The sequence below is a fragment of the Aulonocara stuartgranti genome, assembly GCF_965226115.1.
Source record: "Aulonocara stuartgranti genome assembly, chromosome: 1".
Classification (NCBI taxonomy): domain Eukaryota; kingdom Metazoa; phylum Chordata; class Actinopteri; order Cichliformes; family Cichlidae; genus Aulonocara; species Aulonocara stuartgranti.
Window position 1 is genome coordinate 15,551,137 of NC_138939.1, and position 15,701 is coordinate 15,566,837.

At 38.4% G+C, this 15,701-nt stretch overlaps 2 protein-coding genes across 3 annotated transcripts; one reads left to right on the forward strand and one right to left on the reverse strand.

Moving 5' to 3' along the window:
• Positions 1-78: 78 nt before the first annotated feature.
• On the reverse strand, positions 79-9,387 carry hnrnph3 (heterogeneous nuclear ribonucleoprotein H3 (2H9)). Of its 2 annotated transcripts, none has more exons than XM_082534258.1 (11): positions 9,290-9,387; positions 6,959-7,051; positions 6,370-6,525; positions 5,542-5,685; positions 4,216-4,354; positions 3,202-3,401; positions 2,941-3,036; positions 1,975-2,090; positions 1,548-1,683; positions 1,147-1,203; positions 79-1,033 (listed from the first exon to the last, which is right to left on the reverse strand). In XM_082534258.1, the coding sequence occupies exons 2-11, from the start codon at positions 7,044-7,046 to the stop codon at positions 960-962; spliced, it is 1,206 nt and encodes a 401-aa protein (XP_082390384.1). In that variant the 5' UTR covers positions 7,047-7,051; positions 9,290-9,387; the 3' UTR covers positions 79-959. The 2 variants fall into 2 exon arrangements, 1 of the variants encoding a protein (XP_082390384.1); XR_014276920.1 differs by having other exon boundaries at positions 975-1,033; positions 1,548-1,657.
• A 52-nt stretch (positions 9,388-9,439) lies between these two features.
• LOC309707152 (phenazine biosynthesis-like domain-containing protein 1) lies at positions 9,440-15,683 on the forward strand. The gene is made up of 10 exons (XM_082534293.1): positions 9,440-10,090; positions 10,485-10,584; positions 13,484-13,582; positions 13,774-13,883; positions 14,020-14,049; positions 14,162-14,250; positions 14,475-14,566; positions 14,948-15,031; positions 15,222-15,284; positions 15,370-15,683. The coding sequence occupies exons 1-10, from the start codon at positions 10,007-10,009 to the stop codon at positions 15,480-15,482; spliced, it is 864 nt and encodes a 287-aa protein (XP_082390419.1). The 5' UTR covers positions 9,440-10,006; the 3' UTR covers positions 15,483-15,683.
• Positions 15,684-15,701: the final 18 nt, after the last annotated feature.

Consider the following 15,701-nt stretch of genomic DNA (forward strand, 5'->3'; position numbering starts at 1 on the left):
TTTTTAAACAAAATGTGGACTCTTATTTCAATAACCTCAATATGGAGATTTGTCCTCAAATAACATCACAGTCAGAAAGACAATTAAATATAAAATTTATTAGGCAAAATGTACAACAGCTGCACAAGCTATCTTACAGCTCAAATATAGACTTTATTTTAATTCAACTCTTTGAGAGTGGAATATAATATTTCAACTTTTTTTTTTAAATTCTGTAATGAACTGTGAAAACATTCATAAAAAACACACAGGCTCACATTTACAAAACATTCTCAACCAGAAAAGCTGATCTGAAGTCAAGGTCAAATGGATGTTATTATCTGAACACACTTCAATCAAGATGATTAAGACCGCAACCTATGAAGACTTGCAACGAGATACCCAAACCAAAGCAATCCACCCACCCCTTACATATCAAACACCACAGCTGTTGCTCTGTGGGATGAAGCTCCTGCTGCACTGGAGAATTTAAAAAAAAAAAAAAGTGCATCCCACTAAAGTCGTCAAAAACTAATGCATTCAGATGTAACGCTCTTAATACCATTCCATAAAATATAATTACAAAAGACAACATCTTTCTGCAATTTGTATCTTTTCTGTATTTGTGTGTATTCAGATAAACTGTACTACAATCTTCAATTTTAAGAAACATGAATCCTTTGACATGACCAGTTGAGCACGTTCAGCACCTGTGACAGCTCCGGGATTTTTATCTCCGTGTAAGCCATGTTGTTCTTCATATGCTTCTAGGAATAGTGTGAAAATAGTGCTCGTTGTGGTCATGTCTGTGTCTTACTTTTTTCATTCTGCCTTTTTTTTTTTTTTTTTTAAAAACAAAAAGGAAAGAAAATGTGGAACTTCACGTCAGCTTTCCTGCTTAGAAACACTCATTGATTAAATGTGGCCTTCAGAGACGTGACATGAACGCCAGGATGGACTGGAGCTGTGGGATGACATCATCAGTATGCACCTCGCAGCCCGCTGCTCCGGGAGCTTCCTCCTGAGTTACTATAGTAACCACCGCTGCCACGGCCTGAAAGGTTTTCAAAAAAGATCATTTGGTTTGAAAATGATCAAATTCATTCTCAAAATTATAAATGTATAATGAAACTGTATCAAGCTGAACAAAACACTGTTAAAACTCACTCATTTCAGCGGCACCGCTGGCTGTCGAGTTAAGAAACAGCTCGATGTAGCGATGTTCTGTGGAAAACCAACATCAACCCAATCAGTCAAAGAGGTTTATGGACGTTTCATTTAAAAATAAATATTGTTAGACATTAATGTAAATGACATGTATGCATTTATCTGAAACTGATTAGTAAAGATAATCAAGCTGAAATATCTTAGACACTTGGTCTAAGCTCAATAGGAAGACTAACCTCCTTAAAATGTATTCCTATGTTAATTCTGCCTCACTGACATTTTTATTTTAATTTTTCCCACTGTCTTATTCTGCTGTGAGTTGACAAGTATCTCTGAGTGAGAGTAATGGAAACACTGGCTTGAGGGGAGAGAGAGAGAGAAAAAAAAAAGCCAAATCATACGCATGTGGTTTTTGTCTTTGGACATGGCGGCCACGGCATCTTCATGGGAGCGAAACTCCACGTCTGCTTCTCCAGTTGACTTGCCGTTGGGAGCCATATCGATGTGGATCCTTAACGGGTTCAAAGGAGAGAAGAACTGTGAAAAATAAATGAAGGTTAATACAATTCTGGATATTTTAAGACATGAGCAGAAACCAGACATCTCAGATCTAAAGGACTGGACAGGTTGGGTTCCCACATAGATAATACATTTCCAACTTCTAACTTCAAAAATGAGAAAGTATGAAAACCCTCTCTCACACGTGACACACTCAACTGAATAATGCAGTTTTCTGCCACCTAATAAAAATATTTTCAGTTAAATCCACAGAGTTTGATATGCTTGATCCAGACATTAAGACAAATCATCAGATTAGCGTTTTCTTACTTTAGCGATGTCTCCCTCTGTGGCACGGAAAGGTAGACCCCTCATATGGACGAAATGACCGCTATGAAAGCCTGAGCCGACATCACTCTGACTACTGTAACCATGGCTTCCCACTCCTAAGTGGTGGTGGTGGGGCAGAGAGAAAAACAAAACAGTAATTCAGTATTTCATGTGTGTATAATATATATTTCTTACATAAAAGGTGTTAAATCTTCACTGAGAAGTCTTAGATTTACTGCCATAGACATCTGCTTCACAAAGCAAATCCTAATTTCACTTATTGACATCAGCAGTTAGTGCAGTAGATAAAATTGCAGGGAAATCATTCACAGGCAGGTAGAAGTACCAGTTACAGTTTCATGATAAGCTATTTGAAAACTCAAGATGGTGACAATTTTTAAGATGGCTGTTGAAAAAGGCAAGGCAATCATTTGTCCTGAAAAAAAAAGAAGAAAAAAAAAAAAAGCCTTTTGAATGATTTTAGTTTCAAATCATACAAGCTGGAACATGTAGAAGTCTGAAATTGCTCAGAAGTTATTTTCTATTTTAATCATTTGAAACAGGGGTGTGTGGTGTAGTAGTACACGTGGTTTTTAAACATATCTTCTGGATAGACAAGTTACGTTCCTCACTGGTTACTCAGTTTGCAACTGTGGGCCCCAAAAATCTTGTTTTCAGTTTTTAGATTCAGAGAGGGTTGGTCTACTATTCAGAAGCTTGGCAGTGCAGGAATCCTCAGTTCCTTCATCCGTATGTTAAAATGTCCTTGGGCAACTTACTAAACATCCAAGCACATTCCTGTTTTCATTAACAAATGTTTTGTGCAGATAAAGTACATGTTTGAGAAAAATAAAATGCAATTAACCAAATGTAATCACCAAATATCAGAAAATATTCCAGCCTTTCAGCAGGGGCACTAAACTCCAAATACACAACTCTGAAAGGCAAATAAAATCTGAACTTTACCTCTTCCTCCCCTCTCTCCTCTCACTCGCTCGTCAAACATGCCGTTGCCAAAACAGTAGTTGTTGAACCCGTTGTAGTTGTCAAAGTTACTGTAACCTGGACACAGTAACACAGCAAAGACAATCTGCAGTTCACCGCTCACAGATACACTACAGGTGAAACAAGGCTCTTTACACCAGCAGAATGAGAGAGAACTGAATATAATTTATTCTGAATATAACTGAAGGTCCTTTTCTACAGGGTCAGACAAAAACTGCTTACCTCCTCCGTAACCACCTCCACTCCTCATATTATCCATCATGGTGGCACCACGGCCAGGAGAAGGACCAAAAAACCCTCCTCTGGGGCCGCTCATCATTGGTCTATCATAGGGCCCTGGTCTCTGGGCTCCCATTCCCCGCCGGGGCACCTCATAGTAGGCTCTGATTTCATTACGACTGCTCTTAAAAATCTCTATGTACCTGAAATATGAGGTACATAGAGATACGCAGGATAAAAAAAAAAAAAAAAAACAAGAGGCAGAGGAGAGGGTTAAGGTGTTGAAGTGGCTCAATTAAGGTTACAAACATAGATATAATTTACAGAGAGAAGATAAAGACACAAAAGTAGAAATATTCTAATCAGTGGTCTGAATGATTGACCTCAAAATCTCACTAGCTGGGCTTAAGGCTGAAGTAAAGGATTTCTACACCAACCTCACCACTGTTACTTACAGCCAAGGAAATCATTACAGGGCTTTTAGGTGCTTTATTGTTTCTCTGCTTTAATGGTTGAACCTGTGCTGGCTGTTTGTTTTAATTCTATACTTATACCCCCCACCCATAATAAATGATCTACATAAATCAACGAAGGTCATAAAATAAGGACCAATGAATCATTTATTAAACCCAAATGTTTCTGTAAGGCAATTAAATAGAGCTCCCACATCTTAAATGAACACGGGAAAATTGTCTATGACAAAAATAATACACCAACCTTTATTTGAAAAAACAGACAGACCATCCCAATATTTCACATTTAATTACAATATATAAACCAATTAAGCTTATTAGCATAAAAATAAATATAACATGATCCACCCATTATTAATTACCATTTTATCAGTTTTACCAAAAATAAAAAAATAAATAATAATAATCACACTAGCACATCCACCCATGCTTATATTCAGACCCCAACCCAATAATACCACAATTATTCTAATATCACCACCCATTAAATGCTGTTAACAGAAGCCCAACCCAGTCCAGCCCGTCCCTTTCCCATCTGTCCCACCTGTGCCCTATTCTTTCCTTGTGTTTCCCCAGAGCCTTTTCTGCTATCTCCTTTGAGGCAAACTGCACGAAGGCTTCCCCTGTGCTCCTCCCCTGGTAGTCCACTGGCAGAGTTATCCCATTTGGCACGATTCTCAACCCTTTAACCCAAGCACACAAATACATAGGTCGGTAGGTAGACTGATAGAATTGATTGTACAACACCCACTACATCAGTGGAGCTTTAAGGATTAATGGGTCATTAAAGCAAATAAACAACAGCTGTATTATCTCATACCACTTAAAATAGGAGCATCTTAGGGGACTGACTTTACACTTGCTGCTCAGCAGTGGAACAGAAGAAGAAAAAAAAAAAACTGCCTTGGAGTCAGCTTATAAGCCACTGTATGTTCACCTTTGTTTGTTTTTTTTTTTGTTGTTTTTTTTGTTTTTTTTTTTTAAAAACAACAACAACTACAGAGTATATGTAGCACAATGGCCAAATTATGCTTTATCTGAAAAAAATATAATATTAGTATCCATCTATATTAATCATTAGTGTATATTATCCTAGATAGCCAATGCCAGTGTCATTAATACTGACCCCAGATCAGTTTTATGGGATTGTCTTCCCTCAGCCAAAACAGCCCAGCTCATTCTATTATTAAATACTTTAGGAGCTATGGCATCTTAAGTCATACAAATGTGCTAAATAATGGACTAACAGAACACCAACATCATTGCTGTACTACTAACAATTCGGACAAGGACAAATTAGTAAGCACAGCATGACTAATCTGCAAGAACAAACACACATTAGAACACGCAGACATGTTTAATAACTTAGTCACAGTTAATCATGTTAAGTTTAATAACCTGTCAATCTACTCTGAAGGTTAGCATATGCCTATGTATTGCAATGGGGTTTAGTGGCAAAAGTGAAAAGCACTGTTCAAAGTGAAGTTGGCAGTATTTGGATTTCTTTTTTTCTTTTAATGATCCACATCACATTTCCTAATATAGCCCTGTTTATAGTGAAGATCGTGTGAAGTTGACAGCTCTTTTTTTTTTTTTTTTTTTTTAAAAGACTTGTCTTTTTATAGCCTTTTTAAATATTCTGCACAAGGTCTATATTGCAATGAAGCGACAAAGGGCTTTCTTAAGTGTTTGTCTTAAATTAAATTTATGGTTGCATCTCATTTGACTGCTACGGTGTTCTGAATAACAATAAAAAAAAAACAAAACACAAACTACAGCACTGAAAAACTATCCTTCAGACTAAAATATCTACTGTAACATCAATACAACTTTATGTAGTATTTACCCAAAAGTCTCAGTGTTCATGTACCTGAGAAAAACTGAACAATCTCCTCCTTACTGCAGCCAAAGGGCAGGCCTCTAAGTCTCAGCATGCAGCCACTGCAGCTGTCATAGTCAGCAGGACCGCTACGCTTCAGCACCCAGTCCATCTCACTACGGTTCGACTTGAACACTGATTTGGACAGACAGACACTCACAAACATCACATGCTGGTCATAAATTAAACTTAAACATGTTCATTACAGTTTTCTTAAAGGCTTCATATGCAAATGAGGAACCCAATATAACTGAATAACTGCTGCTTTATGAACCATTAATGATACAAAGAAAGAGAAAAAAAAAAAACCTTTATGCACCAGACGCGTAAAATGTAACTATTTCTTGCATTAAAAATATTCTTCTGACTCACCTTTTCTTAACACAGCAGTTCACACTGACCGCATAATTTCAGTTGATGAATTTGGGGCATTTGCTTTTATTTTGAACCAAGCTCGATTTTATGGATCTGAATAAACAGATGTAACCAATCAGATCACTGTATCTGGCAGCAAGTGTACCTGTAACTCAGATTGCACACTGGGACTGAATACACAATGAAATAGAAATGGTAAAATAATACCATTTTACCTCAGACGCAGAGCTAAACAGTGACGCCTCTCTAGAATGATTGATACCTCCTTATGTGTTGCCAACTCTGCTAATAATAGTTCAAATCGCCCCACTGACATTGTGAAATGTGTACAAAAGCAGCGTGATACAGCTTTAACTCCTGGATCACATTGCAAAATTCAACGTGTTCAGTGTGTAGCGTCCTTAACATTCAAATCTGTTGCTCAGTTTTAACCAGTTTGCTTACCTTCTATATATCGGTGCCCCATGTATTTACGGTCCTTCGCAAGAGCATTCTTGAAATCTTCTGCTGTTTTCAGCTCAATAAATGCCTCTCCACTCGGACGGCCTTCTTTTGAGTATGTGAAACACACTCCATTTACTTTTCCCGCGATGTCACAGTCTAAACATAAGAGAGATTGCGTCAAGTTTTTAAACTGATGTCTTCTGCTAGAGAAGAGGTAATGGTAATGAACCATTGCAAAAAGATAAAAAAATTAATAAAAAAAAATTAAACATCCAAGTTCAGGCACTCAAGGTAAGTTTGGATAAGTAATAAACAACCTTTACATTATTGTCCTAAAAATCATCTTGAAAGCTTGGATGTTTTATCCAATTCTTTGGTCATAATTTCCATTTTTCTTGATACCCTTGGCTCTTTGATATTGCTACTGAAATTTGAATAGTGTGGCATATAACAAAAACAGAGATGTGCTACAAAAGACTTGTGCATGCAAACTTGAATGCCATGCTAAGCGATTTAACTAGTCTAGTGACAATTTCAACACTAACAGCTAAGGTCTTGTCTGAGGATGTAAAGACGTCTGTTTCCTCACCAGAAAAGAAACTGGCCACCTCCTCCTGTGTGCAGGACCAGGGAAGTCCTCTGATCCGAACCACGTACCCCTCGTCATTCAAAGACATCCTCACTGTCACAGACGGCACAACACAGCAGAAAGACATTTGTGTCAGCAACACTTGCTTAGTTATGAATTCTTAAGTTTAATAATCCATTTATTACAAAATTGATATTTTGCATTGAAGCTGACTCCACAGTGTTATGATTAACATTCATTTGGCAAAAAAAAAAAAAAGTTACTGGCTCTATTCCAGTCGGATGCGTCAGTAAGGGTGTATAGTTTTCCAGTTCGAAACAGTCCCCCCCCCCCCCCCAAAAAAAAAGGGGGACACTACCTGCTGTGGCTACTCCTTGTGGCAAGAAAGCAGCTCATATTAGCATTGAAGATGAGTAGATATTCATTTCCATGTGTTGTCATTTGTTGTTCTTAGAAAATAGGGATCGGTAGGTCAGACTTCAAAAACAAATCTGAATCGGCCGAGAAAAATCATATTTAGTGTATCTCTAAACATTATGCTTCTAGTCTTGCTGACCAACAAGCGCGGGTCACTATGTGGAGTCCTGTGCCAGATCTATATAAAGGACCAAAAGTATTCTGGTCATTTGCTCTGGGGGTACTGGACACTGAACAAACTTTAAAAAAAAAAATGCATTTATTGTTATGAATTACTATTTGCTATTACTATTTTTCTTTGCATTCTGGTGTGCATTTTAATAATGTGTGCATTCACTGTTAATGATAATGAAGTGGAAAATTTTTAATGCTTCTGGCTTGCAAACAGTACTTGACCATTCATCTTCTCCTGCTTCTCTGGGGCCAGATCGTGAGGTCAGCAGCCTAAGCAGAGAAACCCAGACCTCCCTCTCCCCAGGCACCTCCTATAGCTCATTCAGGAGAACACCAAGGCACTCCAAAGTGTCCTGGGAATACCTGGGGCTTTCTTCCAGTAGGACATGCCCAGAACACCTCGCCCAGGAGGTATCCAAATCAGATGCCTGAGATATTCAAACTAGCTCCTTTCAATGTGCAGGAGTAGTGGCTCTACTCTGAATGCCTGTGGCTTGGCTGAACTCCTCAACCCATCTTAAAAAGAGAGAGGCTAGCGACCCTTAGGAGAAAACTAATTTCCGCCATTTGTATCTGTGATCTCATTCTTTCAGCCACAACCCAGAGCTCATAACCATAGGTGAGGGTAAGGACGTATATCAATCGGTAAATTGACAGCTTTGCTTTCACGTTCAGGTCTCTCGTTATCACAAAAATCCGGTTCGGAATCTGCATCACTGCAAAAAAAAAAAAAAAAAGCCTCAGCCCGACATCCAATCCCTTTCTGCCCTCACTTGTGAGTAAGATCCTGAGATAGCCAACATCCCCCGTGTGTGCTTTACACACAAAATGAATTTTAAAAAGAATTTTAAAACAAAGTTAGGCTGCAATAACAATCCCTCATTGTTAAGTGTGGGCATGATGGCCTCAATTTTAATCTGGTAAATAAAAGCTGAAGGAATAATTAATTTAAAGGAATTTGGCTTATTAAACATAAATAAGATCACTCGAGTTGTTGCCGAATCTTCCCCTTCAATCCTATTTTTGTCAACCGATTTGCAAGAGCAACAGGTTTGGCAAAAGTTAACACTGAGATTAAATGTTTACTGGTGCATCTATCCGGATAGTTTGCATTCATCTCATATTTTAACATTTGCGGGTATGTCGACGCAGTGACAGACTAGACTCTTTTTTTTACTTTTAAATTCAGATTAAACCGACAACAAACCTCGCCGGAACTGTACAATAAAACAAAGTAAATAACTATTAGTAACATATGACACAAAAAGCTTTCAAAGAACATATCTAATAACGACTTTCTGTATCTTTGCAGCGGCCAGAACAGCTTAAATAGCTATGATCTGATACTTCCTCCTTCCAGCTGTTTATGTGTTGTGCTAAAAATTCGAGAGCCGCGCTAGCTAACCTAGTCGGAGTTCAACTTATACCCAACTTGATCCTTTAAACGCAAGACGGCATCTTAATAAAAAGTTCTCCAAATCTGAGTATCCATCAGTCTAATATTCATACTAGTTATATGTTTCTCGTAAGCCAGACTTACGCGAAAACGTTAGCTCGGCAACATTAGCATTTAGCAGACTAGCCGCTAAGGCTAACTGTAGGACACAGACAGCGGTCAAACGTACAGGACAAACGAATTCTCGTTTTAACGGTCCTGCGTCTTCACTGGATGTCAAAACACAACTCCATAAAGAAACACATCCACAGTTAGCAATGAGTGAACCGGTAAAATTATCTCACCGCTTCCTCTTATCCCCGGTCTCCTGCTCCTGCCCCGTGCCTCAGGTGACACTGCCAGCAAACTTGCACAGGTATGTTCTCGCGAGATTTCGATTTATAAACGTTGATTCATTCTAGCGTCTTTTTTTTCTGTTACTAGTCCGTGTTTTCCAAATTGCTTATTGATATGACGCTTGTGTTTACGACTCCAAAGAGAGCTGGTATCTGGGACATGTAATAAAAATACAATTTACCAAATATTCAGCGTGCCCGTTATTGTAAACTCAAAATCTAGATTATGCGTTTAAGACTAAACTATCGTCAGGGTAGTCGGATTTTTTGTGTGTCTATAATCATAAATTAATCACTCTCTCAAAATATTGTAAGACTAGTCATGCATATTCTGGCTATCTATACAATACAAAACAGTATTTATCGCATTAAAAATGTTATTTTTAGATTGTCAAATAACCACAGTTAAGTGACTATCTTAAGGGGTAAAGTTTGTAGTCTTAAACACATACTCATTCTACTACAGTCGCAAACCGGTTATGTCTAAATGTGACTAAAACAAGTGGAAAATAGGATAGGCTGCAGGGAGAGAGAAAAAACACATGCAGAGGGAGGGTCAAAAGTCCATCCACAGCACTGCGTGTGGACCCTTTCCATCAAAATCCGTGCTGAAGGACGGAGGCTCTTAACTTCCAAGCCATTTTCGTCTTCTTTCGCTCACCTACAATGGAGATACCAGTGTTCACGCTGGATGCCTTCACCAATTTACCGTTCAGGGGAAACCCAGCGGCAGTTTGTCCACTTCAGCGTGTGAGTAAGAATATTTAGGTCAAAGCTTAATGTTTAGTCTTGCGCTATGGCGGCCTGCATCGGTGCTTCGCACAAGTGCAGACCAGAAACAGAAATTCTTTCTGCAAAACAAACTCGACAAGATGTGTTTTTAAAAGTATTTTAACTTAAACAATCTTTTGTAAATTCAACTATGAAAATGAAAGTGGTTTGTTGCGTTCCGCTGAAAACTGTGCTATCACACAAGAACTGAATAAGACACATCAGGCTGCTGCTTCCAATTAACTTATTTAATGTTTATTCATTTTCAGTGAGCAAACTTCCTCTGTTTGTCTGCCAGAAGCTTACAATCATTAACTGGTCAAAGCAGCTCAGGACACTATCATTTGCTCGTTAAATCGTGTGTTTCTAACAGGAGCTGAGTGATGACTTGTATCACAAGATAGCAGCAGAGATGAACCTCTCAGAAACTGCTTTCATCACCAGGACGAATCCCTCTGATAGCTTTACTACAGGTATGTCTGTTTTAATACAGATCACTTTTGCCTTGCCAATTCCAAAGCCTCTTAGATTGTATTGCTGTAATGGAAAGCTCTCTTTCAAAAGTGTACAGTATGGTGTACGGCTCACATGCTGCTTAAACTTTAAAGTAGCCCCTATAGGTGCAGGATAGAAATTTTCAATATAGATTAACAAGTTTGTATGAATTTATAGTCATAAGAATGATGATAATAATAAAGCTTATGTATATAATCGTTGCAAAATGGTTTACAGAAAAAAAAAACAGACTGAAATAAAACAAAAAATAAAAACACGACACAAAACTTGAATAATATGACAAGTGAAATAAATGAGTCAAGGAAATTGTATGATAGGAAAAAAAGGAGTCACTTAAAAAAAAAAAGTTGTGAGGAGTGGTGAAGAATTTGCACAGCTGTGAGGGTCTAAGAGAAAATGCCAGATCTCTTTTTGTAAAGATGTGAGCAGCAGGAACAGTTAGGAAGGTCTGAATCAAGGCCATGGCTCTGTTAACCAGGTGAGTGAAGTCATGTAAGGCTGTTCAAACAATAAAGCAAAGTTTAAAATCAATTCTATATTGAATAAGTCTAATGTAGTGGGAGTAATGTGATCTTGGCTCTTCTCGTCTCAGGCAGCTAAAGTTTGAACAAGGCAGATAAGGGCAGGGACTTCTGGCTGAGCCTTCCATAGAGGGAATTAAAATAGTCTAAATGTGATGAGGAAAAAGCCTGGATCAGTCTGCCTGAGATTACAAAAAAAGTGAAAAAAGTTTATCCGTAAAAAGGACAAATCTACTCAATGAAAGCAAACTGCCCCCCTGAGATAGCTGGTATTAGGATGAAAATTTAGCAAGAAGTTCAGCTTCCAGGTTACTATTGAGGACATAAATATCTGCTAGTGACCATAGGAAGATGTGACACTGTCACACAATTAAAACTTTGAAGTTTTGCCACAGAGAACAGACATTTAAGGATCAAAATACAGTTAAATTAGAGAAAAATATATTCAAATCACCACAAAGTCTATTTCATGGCACTTTGTACCTATTAGGAAATGTCAATTACAAATTTTGGATTGCATAAGAGCATCACAAAAGGTTAGCCTTCAGCAAAATCAAACTAGTGCCATTAGGCAGAATTAAGGACCCACAACCATTAGCAGGAGCTCATTATTTTTCCAAGTTAGGTTTATCTGTTCATTAGCTTATGTTTAGTGTTCCTTTGCAGTTAAACACACACAGAGCATTTTACTCACTGCGTGCACAAACTGAAAAACACCTGTCCTCAGCAGTCTGTCAGGTAACAATGTTACATTGTATGGAGTCCAAAGAATTGTGCAACAAGCTGTCACAGTGAAAAACTGCAGTGTGCAGTCGGTCCAAGAGGAATGCAGGTATTATTTACAAAGAGGAAGCAGGAACAGATACAATAAGTTTTACTTCAGACTTAAAAATGTGACTTTTGAAAAATACTCTAAATTATATTTGCTGAGAAAGGAGAGAAAAACAACTGGTTAGAGGGAATTACAAAAGTCCAAATGTAATAAGATGAAAGCATGTATGACTTTTTAAAGTGCGCCTGTTATTTAAATTAAATAAGTAAAAAGTGAACCCAAACCATGGCAGTAAGGGTTCAGTATTCTTGTAATTTGCCAAAAATATCATCTGACATTTGCAGTTCTCTGCTGACACACAGATGTTTTCTAGAGCCATCTCCCACATTTTTTCTCATCTGCTGACAGGGACTAGAAAGAGAGAGCATATTTCTCCTGTTTTGGCTTCCCTTCATTGGCTTCCTGTTAAATCCAGAATTGAATTCAAAATCCTGCTCCTCACATACAAGGTCTTAAATAATCAGGCCCCATCTTATCTTAAGGACCTTGTAGTACCATATCACCCTATTAGAGCACTTCGCTCTCGCTCTGCAGGCCTACTTGTTGTTCCTAGAGTATTTAAAAGTAGAATGGGAGGGAGAGCCTTCAGTTTTCAGGCCCCTCTTCTGTGGAACCAGCTTCCAGTTTGGATTCGGGAGACAGACACTATCTCTACTTTTAAGATTAGGCTTAAAACTTTCCTTTTTGCTAAAGCATATAGTTAGGACTGGACCAGGTGACCCTGAATCCTCCCTTAGTTATGCTGCAATAGACGTAGGCTGCCGGGGGATTCCCATGATGCATTGAGTTTTTCCTTTCCAGTCACCTTTCTCACTCACTATGTATTAACAGACCTCTCTGCATTGAATCATATCTGTTATTAACCTCTGTCTCTCTTCCACAGCATGTCTTTATCCTGTCTTCCTTCTCTCACCCCAACCGGTCGCAGCAGATGGCCGCCCCTCCCTGAGCCTGGTTCTGCCGGAGGTTTCTTCCTGTTAAAAGGGAGTTTTTCCTTCCCACTGTCGCCAAAGTGCTTGCTCATAGGGGGTCATATGATTGTTGGGTTTTTCTCTGTATCTATGAAGCGCCTTGAGGCGACTTTTGTTGTGATTTGGCGCTATATAAATAAAATTGAATTGAATTGAATGTATCTTTCCCTATATGCCTGCATGTTGACAGTTCAATGGCAGTAAGAAACAGTTTTAAGTAGCTCTATATAGCATTATTATAATGTTTAGATGTCTTGACCTTGAAGGGGAGGTCATAGGTCAAATGTGACATGTTTTAAATCTTTACAGTACTTTTATATACGTTGACAACACACCACACTTTTAAGAATGATGGTTACTAAATTATAAGTCTTTTAGTCAATCTTTAGCCAATAAATCATTAAGTTGACCTTGAAGACCTTTGTGGATGTAAGCCAATTACCAACATCATTATCTGCACTGCCTAACTTTGTGTATTTGAAACTAAAACCAAAACAAAATTGAAAAAAAGTCTTAAATGTGTGATTAACAGGATCAAGGTTCCGCCTTCGATGGTTTACACCAACCACTGAAGTCAATCTGTGTGGTCATGCCACTCTGGCCTCTGCAGCAGTGCTGTTCCAATACAACAGTAAGATGCAACATTTACACATAAAAATGTTTTTCCAAAAAAGAAAAAGTGACACCAAGGTGCATTAGAAAAGGCTGCTGGAGCGATTTGTTTTTCTTTTTTAGAGATGCCTGTACCGCACAATGCAGCTGACTGCAAAAAGGAGCAAAGAGGTGCCAGCATATAACCATGTAATGGATGTTTTCTTTCAGAAAATGTAAACCCCACCCTGGTGTTTGAGACCAAGAGTGGAGATCTGTGCGTCACCCAGAAGGAGGAAGGGTACATCATGGACTTTCCTCTGAACCCCCCCACACGACAGGTAAAATAAACTTTTCTCTTTAGTTACATAAACACATCAATTCCTGTAATGTCAAAAATAAATAAATAAAAAGATTCTTTTGTATTATTAACAGTGTATGTAAAATGGTTTTCTTTCTGAACTCCTTTTATTTCAGGATCCCAACGACTTCAAAGATACCATCAAGGTCAGAAATCACATTTTTGTGAACGGTTTGTGAAAGTGTAGCTACATTCCTGTGTGTATATGTGTGTGTGTGTGTGTTCAGCTAAATCTCTGCCTTTACATGTGTGACACAGGCGGCAGTGGGAAACCTCCCGGTTCAGGAAGTTTATCTGTCCAACAACACCAAGAAGCTGCTGATTCGACTGGCTGACAGCTGTGACACGTTAGTAAAAAAAAAAAAAAACTTTGCTTGTTGCCAAATTGAAAGGAATCTGAATCATGGTCCTGTTGTTCATGAAGTCTCAAACATTTGTATTTCTCAGGCTTCCAGGTAGTGGGGCTTATTCATATGTTTGAAGGCCAAACAAATAACCAAGCAACTAGCCTTCTACACCCACTCATCACATTTTTGTAAATGTGTATGTGCTTTTTGTGTGTTTTCTCCAGCTCCGTGCTTACCCATCTGAAAGTTGACAGTGTGGCTCTTCAGAATAGTGAGAGAAGTGGAAGAGTCAGAGCCGTCGTCGTCACTATGAAAGGTAATCGGAGCTGTGTAGAGTTGTATACTTGTTGGATCAGACCACATGTAGCAATTCCATTAAATTGAAGACTTAACAGTCAATGCTTCCCTTTAAGAATAAACCAAAGAAAACCCAACATGAAGTGTTTAAGTGAGGTGTTGTCCCACCATGTACCATCAGAAAAGCTTCAATGCACCTCTGCTGGAGGGATGAACAGCACTCTGCTAAAAACATTCCCTCATTTGGTGTTTTAATGATGATGGTGATGAAGAGCACAGTACTTTGCCATCACCGTCCTGTGGACTCGTTTGTTGCTCATTTTAATTTGTATAACAAAATTCACTGAATGTTTCTGCCAACAAATATTAAATATCAAACGCTGCTAAAATGTGGAAACAGGATCACCGGATTGCCAGCCAGGATATGACTTTTACTCCAGAAACTTTGCTCCGTGGGTTGGCATCCCTGAGGATCCTGTCACTGGTAAGATGATTGCCCTTCACTAATATGTAATCTATAGTTATTATTCATCAAATAACATAATTCTGAACATTTGTGTGTCTAAAAACATTTACATATAAGCAGCTGGACTAAAGTGGATGCATTTACAGGTGTCTTATTAATGCATTTTGAGAGAAAGTGTTAACCTATTCCTGCTTATGTGCTCTGGCAGGATCTGCCCACACAGTCCTAGGCAGCTACTGGTCTGACAAACTAGGAAAGAAGAAATTGCTGGGTACGTATTACTAATGTGTCATTTATCTGATAACTGATGTGTTCCACTTTTATCCATTATCAATCGGCTTACTGTGCCTGTGCAGCTTACCAGTGCTCTAGTCGTGGCGGCGAGCTGGAACTTGAAGTGAGAGATGATGGAAGAATCAACATAGCTGGACAGACCATCACTATTCTGCAGGGAACAATCAAACTATAGGCTGAGACACATCCGAGAAGACAGTGACCGATGTGCTATCACAGCTGTCGTGTTCCTGCAGATACACTTTATGGCTCTTGAATAAAATTGAGAAGGTTCAAATAAAAAAGAAAAAAAAAAAAAAAACCCCATTTAAGTCCTGACTGATCAATCCTGAAATGATTTAGCTGACAAACATACTGTAGGCTTTGTTAGGATTTCTATCATTTATTCATAACA